The following is a 16,287-nucleotide window of genomic DNA, read 5'->3' on the forward strand; positions in this document are numbered from 1 at the left end:
GCGTTATTAAAAGTTTAGCTTGAAGCCTATCTTATGATTTCTTGTGCATACAAACATGCTATTGTTGGTACACTATTTCGTAGTCGAAATGGTGTTTCAACTTCCAACGTTAAATTATCTCTAAGAACATATGAAACAACGCGGAAAACGAAAAATTAGTTAAATTTCAAAGGAGGTGAAAGAAAAGCTTGATTTTTTCTTGCAATCCTTATTCGCGTCACACATTCTACAAATTCCCTGTCACAATTCAAAACAAACTTCAACAATATAGTCTTTAATACATTGGAAAATCCAATCAAAATTCAAGCAGTTATTTGATAACCATTTCATTTTTAGTTTTCTGTCATCATTTTTTTTTTGTTGGAAATAAAACTAAAGCAAAAGCCAAAATGGTTACGAACAAGGTCTAAGTAAAGGATAAAGAACATACTTCCATGGAACATCACCGACAGTTCGCCAATTGTCACCTCTGTCCTTGTAAAAAAGCAAAAACTCGGACGCATCCTGACATAACCTTAACCCAGATGCAGATTGTCTACCTGAAACATCAATGCACCACTTATTAATTTGTGAGCGTAAAGATCCTCACTTTCTTAGATTATCTTTTCCTCCTGCTTACCAAACATGTCTTCCAGCTGAAAGGCAAGACTCGAGTAACCACTGTGATCAGGAATACAGACTTTCCTGCCAATAACAAGCCCATCCATGTTAACCTTCACATAAGCCCTCCTCTCCTTGCTTTGCACTCCCTCTGCTTCTTCGTCGCAATCTTCCGCGACATTTCTCGCGTTTAGAATGCTAGTGTTCTTCAAGTTCAGGTTAGCCTGGGGCCAATCTATCAGACCATCATATCCCTCCAAGCTCACCACTACAATAGTAAATGCAATGTAAAAAATAGAAAACACAGACACATGTGAGTTTGGCCAGTTGGCCTGTCTTGAACCAAGTTCGAATTCCGTTTTCTGCAGATTAGTAGTTTAAAATATCTCTCGTAGAAGAGATCGAAGAAGAAAAAGGGAGGAAGAAGGAACGTACAATGTGCAGATGGATGGTAAGTTTCAGGCTGCAGAGCTCTGAGGCTAAGACCAAGATCAATGATGGCATCATTCTCTTTGGCTTCGTAGTAAACTGACTGGAAGGTTGAAGGACTGACCACAAAGCTTGATTCATTTGGATCCATTAAATCTGACTCACAACTTGGTCATTACAACATCTGCTACCATATATATATATATATATATATATATATGTATATATATATATATATATGTATATATCTATACATGTATGTATGTATATATCTATACATGTATGTATGTATGTATATGTATGTATACTCACATTTTATACCAGAAGCAGTAGTGAGTAGACATTGTAACATGGAAGACTGAGAGTCTGCTTCCATTACCAATCATTCAGTTTTGTGTTTGCTTATCTACTTGTGCTGCTACAAAACGTGCAGGTACAAGTTAGGAACAAAACACCCCAACGACAAGGGATGGTCTCTGTGATTCTGACAGCATTGGTTAGATTCTGCAACCCAAGCTTGCTACAGATTAAGGGTTTGAAATTTCAGGTCGGAATTCAACAGAAATCGGACGCAGGAGATCGATTCATCAGCTGATTCGACGAACTTTTAACGAATTAAAAAACATGCATGTATACGTGTTCATTTCGACACCATGGTATTATCGAAACTCTCTTGTTATTGGCTGCATCTGAAATCTACTACAAAATTGCTGCATGTATACAATAAAACAGTCAATTAAAAGTTATAAGAAAATGAATTTCACTCCAATCTTTGTATGACTAAAAGCGCTTTTAGAAAAAAAATATTTCTAAGTTCTAAAAGCACTTGAAGTATTTTTTGCAAGAAACACTAGTTTATGTGTCATCCAGGAAGTACTTTTAAGTGTTTTTCTAAAATTTACTTGCATTTTTACTAAAGATTGGTTTTAAAAACATTTTCATCAAAAGCATTTGCAGTCATTTTAAAAACGCTTCCAAACGAGTTCTAAAGCTCTAGTTCTATTTGTTGGCCAACTTCTGTTAAATTCCACGATTGTTACTTTTCGAGGGAACACCAATCCCTACAACCCACTCCGGCATGCCCTCTAAAATACAAGACATGAAGCTTTCAGATAATAAGATTCTCAACTCCTTACTTGTTTTTCCACCGCCCCATGAAATTTATTGATAAAAGATGCTACTGAAACTGCGGAAGGTCACGTGATGAGAAAGAGACTAATGAAAATTATGAAATAAAACACTTTCGAAGGTACTCATACTGAAGAATCTAAGAAAACAAGAGATTGATATACGGCCACGTGGGTTTGCAATCCATAACTTGGTTGCACCACGTAACTATATTCCAGTATCATACAATAATTTTTCGTATTCACTACTTTACTCCTTGCTGACAAAATGTTGAAGGTGATGAACTGTGTTTTGTTGTATAAAAACCTAAAAACCTTTCAAGCTGCTTGTGAAATCAAGCTTACTCCCGTATCAAATTGAAGGGATTAAGTTTCATGGTTTTGGTAATCACGTTGAGTCGTGCCGACAAAGAAATTCGACTATACATGGATGGACCTGCTCCACTGCCTGTAGTTCAGAAACATATATATATATATATATATATATATATATATCAATTGAGAACGTCACATTATGGTACCATAAGAGAGGGAGGGAGAGAGAAGAAAACTTCGTACCAATTTTCCTCCGACCAAATCATAATGAGCGTAGTGTGGACCACCGGGCTGTCCGAAGAGTTTATATGTAACCAGGTGCTGTGGAATCAGCTTCACGGTTTCTGGTTCACCAAAGTATCATAAGCGCGAATCACAGAAACTTTAGAGAAAATATAAGCCATCTATGCTGAGATTTTACCTTCAACCGCTTCAGGTGGGCAAATTAGATCCTGGTCTCCGGCAAGTGCCAAAATAGGGACACTACTTTTGTTTATATGATCCTTATACAAATAGGCACCGCTCCTGTCACGTAATCCACCCTTCCGAAAAGCTGTTGTTAACTGCAAAAGAAGTTTTGCGGGTATGGTGCCTGTCATTTGAAAAAAGCACAGAATCACTAATGGTTGACTTCTTGATGAATCAGTTAGAGACATCCATGAAGAGTGGCTCTAGCAACAACTTTTTAAATAACCACCCATCATGATTGACTTGTTGAATTTCTCGAATGAAATTGACAAAGTATATCGTGTCGGTAGGAATGCTTACAAAAGTTATTCAAAACAAGCTTTTTCAACAACTCTGGATGCATCATGTCCTCTGCTGAAATCAAGTTATTGAGCCAAGAGAAAACATAAGGAGGACGGTTTGAGAGAGGATACGTTGCTGCCAGTAGACTTCCTAAAGGAATAGCTGGCACATTGAGAGCCTGGGCGGGATCAGCCTGCATGACAAGTTCCTTAACATTAGTTCCTTAACAATGTTTAAGCTACACTAACAATCACACATTCATTGTAATTAATTTAGAGATGATCTACCGCAACTCTGCATCCACTTACAAGGGGTGTGAGCAGTTTGAGAGTTGACTTTGAAGATGTGTAATCAAGTGATGACGCTAATGTTACAACAGCTGCTAATTGGGACTCTCTTCCTTCAGAACCTTAAAGATGAAATAAATAAAGGTATCAGACTCATATGCTGGAGCGTTTCTTACAAAGTTTTACGAAATGAAAATGGTACCAAAGCATATCAAGGAACCCAAACTGGAAGCATTCAATCAAATCTGCTATCAGTATTTAAGCAAGTTCTTAAGAAAAAAAATTCATAACACTCAACCGGACTCAATTGTACTGGGGAAAGAAAATAACACATTAGAACACCGCGTGAGGGGTAGGAAAACAGCACGTGAATAACCGGTATTCAACCAATCAAGTATCAACAATAATACATAGAGCAGCGAATTCCACCCAAAAGGCAAATAAAGAAAAGGAAATGCATGGGTAAAAAAGGGAATCTCACCACATCGTGAAAGCATTGCGTAAAGCAATATACCACCCATCGAGTGTCCAATAGCCAACAACTTCCCATCCTTTGGCTTACTTTCTGCCATTATATAGTCCATCTGTAAATTAACATTGAAAACTATAAATTCATCATGTAAAAGGAAGGAAAACTATTTGATTCAATATAATAGAAGAGGTACTATGTGTAATCCAAATTGTGCTTCTTCTAAAGACTAAATTCAAAAAGGGCAATCATATGATAGCCTTCCATCAATATAAATTGTCACCTCACCACAGCAGGTACATCCTCTTCCAAGTAATGGTCAAAGTCCCAATCATATTTCACCATCAATTCAAGTTGTTTCTGGAAATCTTCCAGCGTAGAATTTAAACGCTCTTGCAAGTCAAACAATGGAGGTGAAACTGATCGCTGACCCTCTTCAATGATATTTACAAGCCTTTGACTGAGGTCCTTGATCTGGCTAGCAATACTTGAGTTTTGTCTTGTCTCTAACAGGCCTGAAATCTTATAGCTTATCTCATTAATACGCTCGGATAATGCAGAACCAGCGAACAGTTTTGAAATTTGGTCAAGCAACTTAGCAGCCATGATCGTCGATTGACCTTCACTGAGAAAGCCAGAAAATCTTTCTGACAGCTGCGTAAAAGTTTCTGTCAACTTTGTCACTGATTTTGATTCATCCCCTACAGTTACTATATTTGTAACGTCTCCACTGAAAGCTGAAATCACTCCTTGAGCAGGAACCTCAGTTGCTGGGGCACCAGACTGCTTTTCTGCAGAAAATGCCCCATTAGTGGCACTCTTAGAAGAAGAATTCTCATGTTTTTCTTCTCGAGCAGGAGTCTCAGGTGCCGAGGCAACAGGAAAACCATTTGACTGCTTTTCTGCAGGAAAAGCTGCATCAGTTGCACTCTTAGAAGCTGAATTTTCATCTTTTGCTTCCTGAGCAGGAGTCTCAGGTGCTGAGGCAGCAGGAAAAGCTGCATCAGTTGCACTCTCAGAAACAGCTTCCATCTCTTCAGACCTTTCATGGGCAGATTGCTGAATTTCCTTTTGATCCGATTCTTGCACGCTCAGTCCAGCACCACGAACTTCGAGAACCCAGGTCTCGAATCCTTGCCTAGACATGTAACGCGCAAACGAAGACTGCAGATATGCCACATTCCATCAGCAATCACAAATAAACCAAGTCAAATGCACACATTGACATTGAAAACTCACTCCTTCTAGTGTTCTTTTGCAAAAATTAAGAATAAAGTCGTAAATTTGAGATTCATTACAATTTTTCTCTATCATCTGGCTACAAATTAACAACATTTTAACAAGAAAAAGAAAAATGATTTTTTTTTTAATTAGATACATTAATTAAACGATTAATTGAGAGATTAATAACAATTATTTCATGCAAATGTAATGTTACCTCAGGAGAGAGATCATATCCAATGGCGTTGGTCCCCACTCCTGACAATAGCAGCAATGGATGTTTCCTCTGAGGCGCCTGTTTCATTAAACACTCACTCAACCTCAATTTCTCGTAAATTATAAGTATTAATTCCTAAAAATTGATTCATTTAAATCATAATTTTAAAATTGAACAGAAATAAATTCCTTTTTAAAAAGTAAATTTAGTACCTTGGGGCACGGGTGGTATCGCCAGAGCGCGAGCTTCCAATCGGAGTTCGGCACGGACACGTAGTGGAGCTCATCGGCCGTGCATATCGACGGCTTCTCCGGAAGTTTGACGGCGGCGGCCTCTCCGGGGTCGGTGGAGAAGGCTCTGAGCCGGAACGACGTCGTCCAGCACGAGGTCGACAGAGAGAGGACTCGACGAGCCCCGGAGGCGCGCGAGCCGAGGAGGGTGGGGCTGAGGGACCGAATGGTGGATAACGACGGCGATGACGTGGATGACGATGGTGATGGTGATGATAACGACGATGCGTGATGATTCAGGAGAAGCGCGCAGCAAATGTCGTACTGGATTGCCGCCATCTGAAGTTTGGTCTTTTTCGGTTATTTCAGTTTGAATATTTCTCGGTAGAAGTGGTTGAGACGGTGAAGTGTGGCGTTGAACATTTCGCCTGCATACTTTACCAAGCGTAACAGGCCTTGATATTTCGTTTTAGGCCCAATAAGTAAGTCTTTGATTTTGGGCCTCGGCCCATTTTTCTAACTCCGGCCCAAAAATTCCTTTCTTCCTTTCTCTCACTTTTTCCCGGACCAGCAAAAGCAGAACGAGAGCTTCCAACACCTGAAGGCTGAAGCCGCCGTCTATCTGCCAAACCACAGCCAGTTCTTCCACCATGTCTAGCGGAGACGGTGGCGGAGGAGGGAGTGGGGTTGGAGTGAAGGGAGTGTTCATAGGAGCAGGCTGCAACAGAATCGTCAACAACGTCTCGTGGGGTGCTTGTGATTTGGTTGCTTTCGGTGCCCAAAACGCCGTCGCTATCTTTAATCCGAAGGTCCTCTCTCTCTCTCTCTCTCTCTATCTCCCCTTTATGAACCCAGTTTTCCATTCAAACTAATTTATTTATTTAATTTTTTTTATTTTACAAAAATGGCTGCAGACAGCTCAAATTTGGACTACTCTTCCGGGTCACAAGGCTGCTGTGAATTGCACCCATTGGCTCCCAAGTAACAAGTTTGCATATAGAGGTACTTTTTGGGATTTTTCTGAAACAAGTGAAGAAAAAAAGAGAGTATTTTTAGTGTTTTCTGAATTCAAATTTGCTGTTTTAAAGTTGTTATTTGGGTTTCTGACTAGATTTTGCCGGATTTCCACAGCTAAACACTTGGACCGGCATTATTTGCTCTCTGGAGATGCTGCTGGTGCAATTATTTTGTGGGAGTTCTCTGTTCTTGAAGGAAAGGTATACTCTTGTCGTTGCCGGTGTTCGTGTTATTGCAAATCTTATTGTTTTTGTTGGTGTTTTCTTAAAGTTTCCTTCGAAACTTATCAGTACAGTAGGTTGCATTGAATTGTTGAACGAATGTAGCGAATAGCTAGGGTTTAGGAGGGTTCTAGCTAAAACTGTGTGAAAAGTTGTAGTTTTAGGTCCTCTTATTTATTTCCTAGCTAGTAGGAGGGTTCTAGCTAGCTAAAACTGTGTGAAAAGTTGTAGTTTTAGGTCCTCTTATTTATTTCCTAGCTAGTAGGAGGGTTCTAGCTAGCTAAAACTGTGTGAAAGGTTGTAGTTTTTAGGCCCTCTCGTATGTCTCTTAGCTAGTTGGAGGGTTCGTTACTTATTTCAGTTTTCGGAAGTCTGTTTACTTCTTAATCAGTTAGTTGTGTCTGAGTTGCGAATATATTTGAAAGAATTGTTTTCTGTTGAAATGTGTTATCTTCATGGACTCTGTTTGCTTTTCCTTTACAGTGGGGGTATGTGCAACAGCTACCTCAGTTGCACAAGAAGGGTGTCACATGCATTACTGGAATTATGGTTTCTCAAACTGAGGCAATCTTTGCCTCTACGTCTTCCGATAGTACCGTTTATATATGGGAGGTTGTTTTTCCATCATCTAGTGGAGGTGAGCCCAAAATTCAGTGGACTAAGTCAAATTGTTAACTTTCATAAGTTTTATAGATATCTAAGTTGATTTGCTTTAGTTCTACACATTTGATTCTACTGACAATGTCAAAGAAGGGGTACAAGACAGGTCATGAAGTGGCAACACCATTCCTTCGAACTCTTCCCTAAATCGATCTACTTAGGTTCATGTTATGGATTTGAAACAACCATTATATAAAAGTTTTAACAGTTCTAAAGCACAAAAATATCATGTTTTTGTAATGAATGATACAGCCAAAAGTTCTCCCTTCACATCAAATGAAAGAATTTCAAAATCAATTGGAAACATGACTTTTCTGAGTTTTTCTAGGTGACTGTGAACTGTTGCATCTGGATTCTCTCTCCGTTGGTACAAAACCCATGGTAGCGCTTTCGTTATCAGAGTTGCATGGAAGTACTGGGCACTTAGTCCTGGCAATGGGAGGACTAGATAACAAAATTCACCTTTACAGCGGGGAGAGGAGAGGAAAGGTAGCATTATATTAATCAATTTTCTGATTTTTTTTTATTTATTTTTTTGTTGTTGACATTTTTGTGCCTTAAATAAGTTTTGAATTCTTTTCATATGTACATGTAGTTTGTTAAAGGGTGCGAGTTGAAAGGGCATACAGATTGGATCAGAAGTCTGGATTTCGCATTACCTACGTGCACCAATGGTGAGGCAAGCAATGTTCTACTTGTTAGTTCATCTCAAGACAGAGGCATACGCATTTGGAAGATGGCTTTAAAGGGGTCTTTGGACAGCAACCAGAGTGCTTACCGGAAAGAAAAAGTGAGCTTAGCATCTTATATCGAAGGCCCTGTACTTATAGCCGGCAAAACATCATATCAGGTATCGTTGGAATCTCTTCTAATTGGACATGAAGATTGGGTGTATTCAGTGGAGTGGCAACCCCCATCAAATGCATCTTCCGAAGGGATGGCCTACTGTCAACCCCAAAGCATCTTATCTGCATCTATGGACAAGACAATGATGATTTGGAAACCCGAAAAGACATCCGGTATCTGGATGAATGTTGTTACTGTTGGAGAATTAAGTCATTGTGCTCTAGGGTTTTATGGCGGCCACTGGAGCCCTAATGGAGATTCAATATTAGTACATGGATATGGTGGATCTTTCCATCTTTGGAAAAATGTCGGCACTGACTATGAAAATTGGCAACCACAAAAGGTTCCATCTGGCCATTTTGCAGCAATAACAGATATTGCATGGGGAAGGTCTGGTCAATACTTGCTCTCAGTCAGTCATGATCAGACAACTCGAATTTTTGCTCCTTGGCAAAATGAGGCGTCTCCTAGGGATGAGGAGTCTTGGCATGAAATTGCACGCCCTCAAGTTCATGGTCATGATATTAGCTGTGTGGCCATCATCCAAGGAAAAGGGAACCATCGATTTGTCAGCGGAGCTGATGAGAAAGTTGCCAGAGTGTTTGAAGCTCCTTTGTCTTTCTTGAAGACATTGGGTCATGCCATTTCACAAACGTCTAACTTTGCAGATGATCTCCAAGTTGGTGTTCAGATTTTGGGTGCAAATATGTCTGCTCTTGGGCTATCACAGAAACCTATTTATGTTCACGGTAACTCTCTCTCCTCTCGCCCTTCCTTGTTTTCTAATATTAATGTGGTTTTTCTAGCAAGTATCGTTCTTTTTTTTTTCTTTCTCAATCAAGTTTTGTAAATTAGGAATAGTTTTTAAGGGCTTAATTTATTTATTGATTTTGTTTCTTTTTGTCAGCTGAGCAGCATACCCCAGACAAGAATGTGAAAGATGGCCTCGACACACTTGAAACCATTCCTGATGCAGTTCCAGTTGTGTTGACTGAACCTCCCATTGAAGATCAACTGGCATGGCATACACTATGGCCAGAGTCGCACAAACTTTACGGTCATGGGAATGAACTGTTTGCTTTGTGCAGTGATCATGACGGGAAGCTTGTTGCTTCTTCATGTAAGGTATGTGGAGTCATTGTACTTGCTGTGATAATAACGGAAACATGGATAATCTTAAAAATTTCTTAGGCAAAACATTGCTCTAGAGAATGGATCGCACTTAGACTGGTGGATAGATTGGAGGAAATTATTTGATAGTACCGAAAGAATTGTAAATCATTTGAAAGTAAGGCGTAACAAGAATAACTTGTTTCATAAGTTATTGTTGTACTAAACAATGATTATGTTGCAGGCCCAATCAGCAGCGGTAGCAGAAATATGGCTATGGCAAATTGGTTCATGGAAAGCAGTTGGTCGCTTGCAGAGTCATACTTTGACAGTGACACAAATGGAATTCTCTCATGATGACAAATTCCTGTTGGCGGTATCAAGGGATCGCCAGTTCTCCGTATTTTCAATCGATAAAGCAGGTACGCTTTAGTTTAAGCTAGGGGAAAGGGATCCGCTTCGGATCCCTTCTTCCTAATCCACCAAATCAGGGAATTCGTACCGTTGAAAATTGATCCAATGGCTGAAGTTATTATTGGATCAAATTTCAATGGCACGGATTCCCTAATTTGGTGGATTAGGAGGAAGGGATCCTCTCCGGATCCCTTCCCTAAGCTAGGTACTTTCACTGTTACCAAGTGATCACCTGTCAAAAGATTGCTAAGACTTTCCGTGATACATAGTTCTTCTGATATCTCTGTTTAGGCACCGATGAAATTAGTTACCAGCTCGTAGCGAAGCAGGAGGCACACAAAAGAATCATATGGGCATGCTCTTGGAATCCACACGGCTACGAATTTGCCACAGGCTCGAGGGACAAGACAGTGAAGATCTGGACAGTGGAAAATGAATCTTTGGTGAAGCTGCTCACGACTCTTCCCCAGTTCAGTAGCAGCGTCATGGCCCTATCTTGGATCGGTCTTGATCGCAAGAGCAACGATGGGCTCCTTGCAGTTGGAATGGAAAACGGACTCATTGAATTGTGGAATCTCTCCGTTAAAAGATCTGATGCTGGAGTAGCAGGCGCAGTTGCTTCCCTTGTCGTACGGCTTGATCCGTTGATGTGCCATGTCTCTGCTGTAAACCGTTTGGCATGGAGAAACTGCAAGAATGAAGATTCCGGTAGCTTTCAGCTCGCTTCTTGCGGGGCAGATCAATGTGTGAGAGTTTTCGAGGTTAACATTAACTGACCACATTTATCGTTTTTTGTAGATGTAAAATAATTCTTGTAAGGGCCAATATTAATTTACCAATTCTAATGTAAGAGCGAGAAATGTTATTTAGACACGCAACTTTGTTGAAGCACTATTTAATACAGGTGGGTTACTGATACTCGTGTTTAAAATATCTACACAATTGTCGATTTTTCCATCGAAACATTTGAAAAATTAAAACTCGATATGAAAAGGGGGTGAAAAGGAAACTTCACCTTATATCGGTGAGATATAGGTTGCGGCAATTTTCTGTAGTGAATTGGTAGATGTCATCGATAATTATTAATTTTCCTACATCTTGCCGGTACAAGAATAAGTTTATCTTTTCATATTTATCCGATTTTTGAACATTTCAATGGAAATATCGATAATTTTGTACATATTTAAACATTGGATATAGAAAAATCAAATGAATATTAATGATATTTACCGATTGACTACATAAAATTTGCCGAAACCATTACAAATTTCAAACTTTTAATTTTTTTTTTTTTTAATTTTTTTTTAATTTCGACTAAATCTAAATGAGTTGATCTAACAATATTTTTGAAAATAGTGGGCCCCTCAATCCACATTATTGTCTTTGCATGATACTAAGTAAAAATCAAATAAATCTCTTCCTCTAGTGGGAGCCATTGCAAATCGGATCAAATCCAAATCGAATTCCAAAACAAAAGGATTCTTGTTGTATATGAATGCGACATGAGATGATGAATTGATGGCGCCAATTTCTTCTGGCAGACCTTTCTCCTTCACAAATAAATAGTTATGCCCCATCTGCCAAACTGGGAATCAAAATACGATATTTCACATATTCTTCATGTTGAACATTGAATATTGAGAGCGTCAAATTCCATGGTCCCTCCCTCTTTCTATATGGACTTGCTTGATATTCGTCGCAAAATGCGCTATTCCAATCTCAACTACGGGTAGAGAAGTAGAATTCAAAGATAAGGATGGCTGAACATATTCTCTTATCTCAAACTAACTCACGTCTACTTCAATCAGTTATTTTAGCAATCACAAACTACTGCTAAAAGTATTGAGCTACTTGTCTTCGCTTGGACTGGAGTGAAAACAACAACTTTGGCACCATGTGTCAACTTAAATTATAATCATAATAGTACAACTAACTCAGTAATCGCTCTCCCATCCCAAAATCAAACCACAAACCTCGTACTAATGCCGGCCGTTTAATTACTAATTAACACATTAATTACTAGGTTAAATCAAAACAAGAAGAATCTAAAACACACTGTGTCACTGTGATCTGCCGAATATCATGCACTTTTTGCTAGGGGTCAATTTCGATCTGATGAGATTAGATGATTGTGGTGGATTTTATGTTTTTGTTCTTTTGGTCGACATTATTTTATTTTTTGTTTGTTTGTTTTGGGAGCCAAAGTTTTCAAATTTTGACAACATCAAATGTCATTGTCGATTGATGTTACACAATTCCACATAAGATTTGTGTCCCCATCCCACCAGATTCCATTAACTTTAAAGCCAAATTCTACATCATTTGGTGGGGATATATCCAAATTAACATTCATTAGCCAGGGCTTGTTTTGAAATGGAGTGGTAGGAAATGGATCACTAAGGGCTCCGTTTGAAATTGTAAAGTGCTTTTTAACAATAAAAAAAACGTTTCTAAATATGTTTGACAAGATAATAACGCTTAAAAGTTAAAAGCGACCCTAGTTTGTGGAGAAAAATTAGTGGCAATTGGACTGAGATACGACCCGGACTCGGGGGCTAGTAATGGGGAATCTTGACAATGGGCGAAAAACCCAATTCGAGAATATTCCGTGAGTGAAGAAGGGCAATGCGGTTGTAAAGCTCTTCATCGAGTCGCAATCCTGACAGAACTCGAGGAAGAAGTCGCAGCTGAATTTATGCCAACAGTAACCATCAAATTACTTGTAACAAAAGCACTTACGAGCAGAAATGTTCCCTCTCCCTCTCATCACAAAACTGCAATTGCAGTGGCTTGCTTCTGCTGAGAAATTGCAAATGAGCGACGAAACATGTATGTCATGCTCATCAAATATCTACTAAGCAACACAATATAAACAGAAATCTATTTGTTACTTATAAAACATTTATTCAGAAACCCGATCTGCACAAGCACACAATATTTATGTTTGGTTGAGTTTTCCAGCTTTTACAGTATATAACTATAATCCCAGAGACCATCTTTTCATATTCCTATCCACTTCTCTTGTATGAAGACGACGGCGGCGGCAATGGAGCAGCAACCATGTGACCTTACAAGAAAGAAGAAGAAGAAGACGACGACGACGACCACCAAAGTTTCCTTATTATCTATCACAAATACATACCATAACCAATTATACCAATACCAAAGCCAAAGACTCTAGAAACAGATAAATAAACTTTAAACATAAAAACCAAAGCCTCCCACTTTCCCAAAATTGTTTCCTTCTCCAGGCATTGTTCACTTCCCTCATCTCTGCTGCTTGATGTTGTCGGTGGGAAGCTGAGCAGAGACTTCTGGCAGCACCCTGGCGGCCGCAGATGTCATAGTTTGGTACTGAGAAGGCATTGAGGGCGCCAGAGGTTGTGTGTAGTATATCTGCGCATGAGAGGGATCAGTAGCATATTCATAGGCATAACTGGCATTACCCCCGGAAGAAGGAACGGCCGATTGGGACGGATGGTGAATTTGGGTGGAGTAGCCGACATATTGCTGCTGATGCTGAGCAGAAGGGACTTGAACAAGAGCTGGAGCTGCTGTGGTTGCCGTTCTGTACACCCCTGCTGGGGCAGCCATTTCTGGTTTGACAATTTGGGCATTCCTCATCTGGCTGTAAGCCGCGGATGAGGAAATGGCAGGATTAGGCGGTGTTTGGGAGTGGCTTGAAGGAATAGGAGTGGCAGAATCACTGATATTTGATTGCTCAACTGGCAAAGTAGTGTAAGGTTGTGGCGGCCTCGCAGGCATGTAATAAACTTGGTATTGCTGCTGCTGCTGATCAAGCTGGGGATGATGATGGTGGTGCTGTTGCTGCTGGGGCGGATACACCGGGTAGTACGCCGGAATGGGGACCGAACCTGGGTGGTGCTGGATGTAATGTGTTCCAGCGTGTATAAATTGATGTGGCTGCTGTGCTTCTTGTTGGTGGTGTTGCTGTTGTGCTTGTTGGTAGTGTTGTTGTGCTTGTTGTTGGTGGTGTTGCTGTTGTGCTTGTTGTTGGTGGTGTTGTTGTTGTGCTTGTTGCTGGTGGTGTTGCTGTTGTGCTTGTTGTTGGTGGTGTTGCTGTTGTGCTTGTTGTTGGTGGTGTTGTTGTGCTTGTTGCTGGTGGTGTTGCTGTTGCTGCTGCTGCTGCTGATGATGATCGAATTGCGATTGCAAAACGTACCCAGAATCGTGTACCTGTTGTTGCATCTGAATCCGAGTGGTTGGATCGGAAAGACTTAATTTCGGATCAACGAGGTTTGCCGGAAACCTGGCGTTTGCAGAGGGGATTTGAACTACTGGGTCTTGATAAATTACAGGTTTTGGGCGAGACATGGCATTTGATAAACTATTGTCACTGCAGAATTGAAATTATAACCCCCAATTAATCACTTGATCATCACCCCAAACAACAACTTAAGAGCAATTTAAACAATCAGATTACTAAAAACAGAAGTTCTAAATGACTAATCAGGCTAATTATTGAGAACAATTAGGCATACCTTGAAACTGAATCTGGGGAGGGCAAATCAATAACGCCACTAGATTTGGGCTGCTGAGACTGAGGAGGCAGAGTCAGTGGCTGAAGCTGAGGCTGCGGTGGCGCTGGTTTCCGGTAACCAGCTGGGGCGCCGTGATCGGATCGCTCATCGTCCGAAACTACGCGATTCAAGTAATTGGTGGCCGTGCTCAGCTGCGCGGCGGATGCCACGATGGTAGTGGGCATCTGAGGAGGCGATGAAAGGACCGCGAAAGCACCGTCGTCTGGCTTCTGCCCAACACCACCACCAACAGTCATCTGAGCAAACTGCTCTTCAATCCCCATCTTCTGATCCTGCACTCCAATCCCGCCTCCACCTCCACCGCCGCCGCCATCTTCCACGTGGACCCGAATCGGCGGCAAGTTCGCAAGCAATGGCGACGATGACGTGGACCCAAACGATGAGGAGTTCTCAAGCATCGGCGAATCGGGGACAGATTGAACGTCCTGCCCGTTCCCACCGCCGGCACCTCCGCCCTGTTTGGCATTCTTGCCATTCGCAGGAACCGAAACCTCGACGTCTCTCGAACCGGAGTCCAAATTATTGGCAGCACCGCCGGAAATCGAATCGTCGTCGAGACCCAGCAAGCAGTTGACGGAGGCGGAGTCGGAGAAGCCCCGATTGAGCATACCGGACGCGCCATTGAGCGCGTTCAAGAACCAGTCCTCGGACTTATTGGCTGAAATATCGAGAATGGGCCCCATCGATTGCGACGACTCGGGCTTCAGGGGGAAGAGAAAGAGACGGAGTCGCGAGGGTTTGGACGAAGCGCCGCTGTGGTTGGCCGTGCGGTCGTACTCGTCGATCATGTTGTCGAGGTCCTCGTCGGTGGTCAGGGAGATTAAGGAGTCGAGGTCCTCGCTGGGGAGCTGGTACTTGAGGGTGAAGGGTCGGCCGTTGAGGAGAGTCTTGGAGAGACGGTCGGAAAGGTCGGAGAGGGAGGTCTGGCGGTCGACGACGACGATTCGGGTGTCGCCTCCGACGTAGCATAGCGACTTGTCGTGGGGGCGGGGGACGATGTGGCCGCCGTAGCTGCACATAAGGCGGAGCCTGGTGGAGGGGGGTTGAGGCTCGTCCCATGAGTCGGTGTTGCGGGAGCGAGGGGAAGAGTCGAGGGAGTCGGCGTAGTTGAGGTGGTGGGATTGCAGCGGGGGCGCCGCTGGTGATGGGTCCATAGCGGCGGAGGAGTGGAGTGAGTGAGAGAGTATTGTGGGGGGTTTTTTGGTGGATGGTGGTGGTTTAGAATTTCACTCTTCTTCTCCTTTTGGGGGCGGAGAAAGAGAGGAGAGAGAAAAAGAGGGGCTGACGAATGGGGAGTGGATGCTCTTATAGTTACTCCACACCTGGTCTGCTCTCCTCAATATTCCAGCTGTTTGCTTTTTCTTTTTTTAATTTTTTTTGTATATTTCGTCTATTTTTTAAATATTAATTTAGTTTATTTGTTTGGTAAATGTACTAAAAAGGGGGTTTTGGGTTAATTATTTGGATTAATAATGTTAGGTAATAATAAAATTGTGAACTTTTTTATGGGGAGGAGGGAAAGAGGGAGGGAATTGTGGGGAAAAGGCCAAGCTGGAAATGAAACTGTGTACTAGTCCAGATGGGTTGACAGCTAGTAAACTGATTGGTTCCAGTTAGGGTCCATGAGAAGAAATTTTTAATTATGATAGGAACACGAGTGATACATCACATGTTATTATGTAAGTGGTGAAAATTTTTATTTTTTAAGTTATTAAAATTTTAACACAAATATCTCATCATTTGTATAGTGACACGTGATGTACCAACTCGTATATCGGTCACATTGAAAAATTTCTCATCGACCAGAGGAAG

At 41.3% G+C, this 16,287-nt stretch overlaps 4 protein-coding genes across 5 annotated transcripts; 1 reads left to right on the top strand and 3 right to left on the bottom strand.

Annotated features, from left to right (window-relative positions):
* Positions 1 to 3: 3 nt before the first annotated feature.
* Positions 4 to 1,226, bottom strand: IAA32 (indole-3-acetic acid inducible 32). The gene is made up of 4 exons (XM_068475765.2): positions 1,036 to 1,226; positions 620 to 868; positions 431 to 539; positions 4 to 237 (listed from the first exon to the last, which is right to left on the bottom strand). Exons 1-4 carry the CDS (start codon positions 1,178 to 1,180, stop codon positions 156 to 158), a joined length of 585 nt encoding a protein of 194 aa, XP_068331866.2. The 5' UTR covers positions 1,181 to 1,226; the 3' UTR covers positions 4 to 155.
* Positions 1,227 to 1,557: 331 nt separating this feature from the next.
* Positions 1,558 to 5,984, bottom strand: LOC137737714 (uncharacterized). 2 transcript variants are annotated; one of them, XM_088682673.1, is made up of 9 exons: positions 5,628 to 5,984; positions 5,416 to 5,493; positions 4,266 to 5,141; positions 3,990 to 4,092; positions 3,530 to 3,630; positions 3,240 to 3,414; positions 2,893 to 3,063; positions 2,715 to 2,815; positions 1,558 to 1,739 (listed from the first exon to the last, which is right to left on the bottom strand). In XM_088682673.1, the coding sequence occupies exons 1-9, from the start codon at positions 5,982 to 5,984 to the stop codon at positions 1,689 to 1,691; spliced, it is 2,013 nt and encodes a 670-aa protein (XP_088538799.1). In that variant the 3' UTR covers positions 1,558 to 1,688. The 2 variants fall into 2 exon arrangements, with proteins under 2 accessions (XP_088538799.1, XP_068333361.2); XM_068477260.2 differs by lacking the exon at positions 1,558 to 1,739 and adding an exon at positions 2,231 to 2,604.
* A 114-nt stretch (positions 5,985 to 6,098) lies between these two features.
* LOC137737713 (elongator complex protein 2) lies at positions 6,099 to 10,831 on the top strand. The gene is made up of 9 exons (XM_068477259.2): positions 6,099 to 6,454; positions 6,560 to 6,647; positions 6,777 to 6,862; positions 7,367 to 7,520; positions 7,872 to 8,032; positions 8,139 to 9,138; positions 9,297 to 9,514; positions 9,744 to 9,921; positions 10,205 to 10,831. The coding sequence occupies exons 1-9, from the start codon at positions 6,296 to 6,298 to the stop codon at positions 10,687 to 10,689; spliced, it is 2,529 nt and encodes an 842-aa protein (XP_068333360.2). The 5' UTR covers positions 6,099 to 6,295; the 3' UTR covers positions 10,690 to 10,831.
* A 1,965-nt stretch (positions 10,832 to 12,796) lies between these two features.
* On the bottom strand, positions 12,797 to 15,813 carry LOC137737077 (uncharacterized). Its single transcript, XM_068476437.2, has 2 exons — positions 14,416 to 15,813; positions 12,797 to 14,270 (listed from the first exon to the last, which is right to left on the bottom strand). The coding sequence occupies exons 1-2, from the start codon at positions 15,627 to 15,629 to the stop codon at positions 13,181 to 13,183; spliced, it is 2,304 nt and encodes a 767-aa protein (XP_068332538.2). The 5' UTR covers positions 15,630 to 15,813; the 3' UTR covers positions 12,797 to 13,180.
* Positions 15,814 to 16,287: the final 474 nt, after the last annotated feature.

The sequence above is a fragment of the Pyrus communis genome, chromosome 13 (genome assembly GCF_041283825.1).
Source record: "Pyrus communis isolate YQ-2024b chromosome 13, ASM4128382v1, whole genome shotgun sequence".
Lineage (NCBI taxonomy): Eukaryota > Viridiplantae > Streptophyta > Magnoliopsida > Rosales > Rosaceae > Pyrus > Pyrus communis.

Bases quoted from the DNA above. Each gene is read 5' to 3' on its own strand.
- LOC137737713 (XM_068477259.2), top strand. From the start codon at position 6,296: ATGTCTAGCGGAGACGGTGGCGGAGGAGGGAGTGGGGTTGGAGTGAAG. The intron at 6,648-6,776 runs GTACTTTTTGGG...GGATTTCCACAG, and splicing joins TAACAAGTTTGCATATAGAG to CTAAACACTTGGACCGGCAT. The intron at 7,521-7,871 runs GTGAGCCCAAAA...GAGTTTTTCTAG, and splicing joins TTTTCCATCATCTAGTGGAG to GTGACTGTGAACTGTTGCAT.
- IAA32 (XM_068475765.2), bottom strand. From the start codon at position 1,180: ATGGATCCAAATGAATCAAGCTTTGTGGTCAGTCCTTCAACCTTCCAG. The intron at 869-1,035 runs GTACGTTCCTTC...TTACTATTGTAG, and splicing joins TTACCATCCATCTGCACATT to TGGTGAGCTTGGAGGGATAT. The intron at 238-430 runs GTATGTTCTTTA...GAATTGTGACAG, and splicing joins GTCGGTGATGTTCCATGGAA to GGAATTTGTAGAATGTGTGA.
- LOC137737714 (XM_068477260.2), bottom strand. From the start codon at position 5,984: ATGGCGGCAATCCAGTACGACATTTGCTGCGCGCTTCTCCTGAATCAT. The intron at 5,142-5,415 runs GTAACATTACAT...GCATATCTGCAG, and splicing joins GATATGATCTCTCTCCTGAG to TCTTCGTTTGCGCGTTACAT. The intron at 4,093-4,265 runs GTGAGGTGACAA...GTTAATTTACAG, and splicing joins AAGAGGATGTACCTGCTGTG to ATGGACTATATAATGGCAGA.
- LOC137737077 (XM_068476437.2), bottom strand. From the start codon at position 15,629: ATGGACCCATCACCAGCGGCGCCCCCGCTGCAATCCCACCACCTCAAC. The intron at 14,271-14,415 runs GTATGCCTAATT...TCAATTCTGCAG, and splicing joins TCCCCAGATTCAGTTTCAAG to TGACAATAGTTTATCAAATG.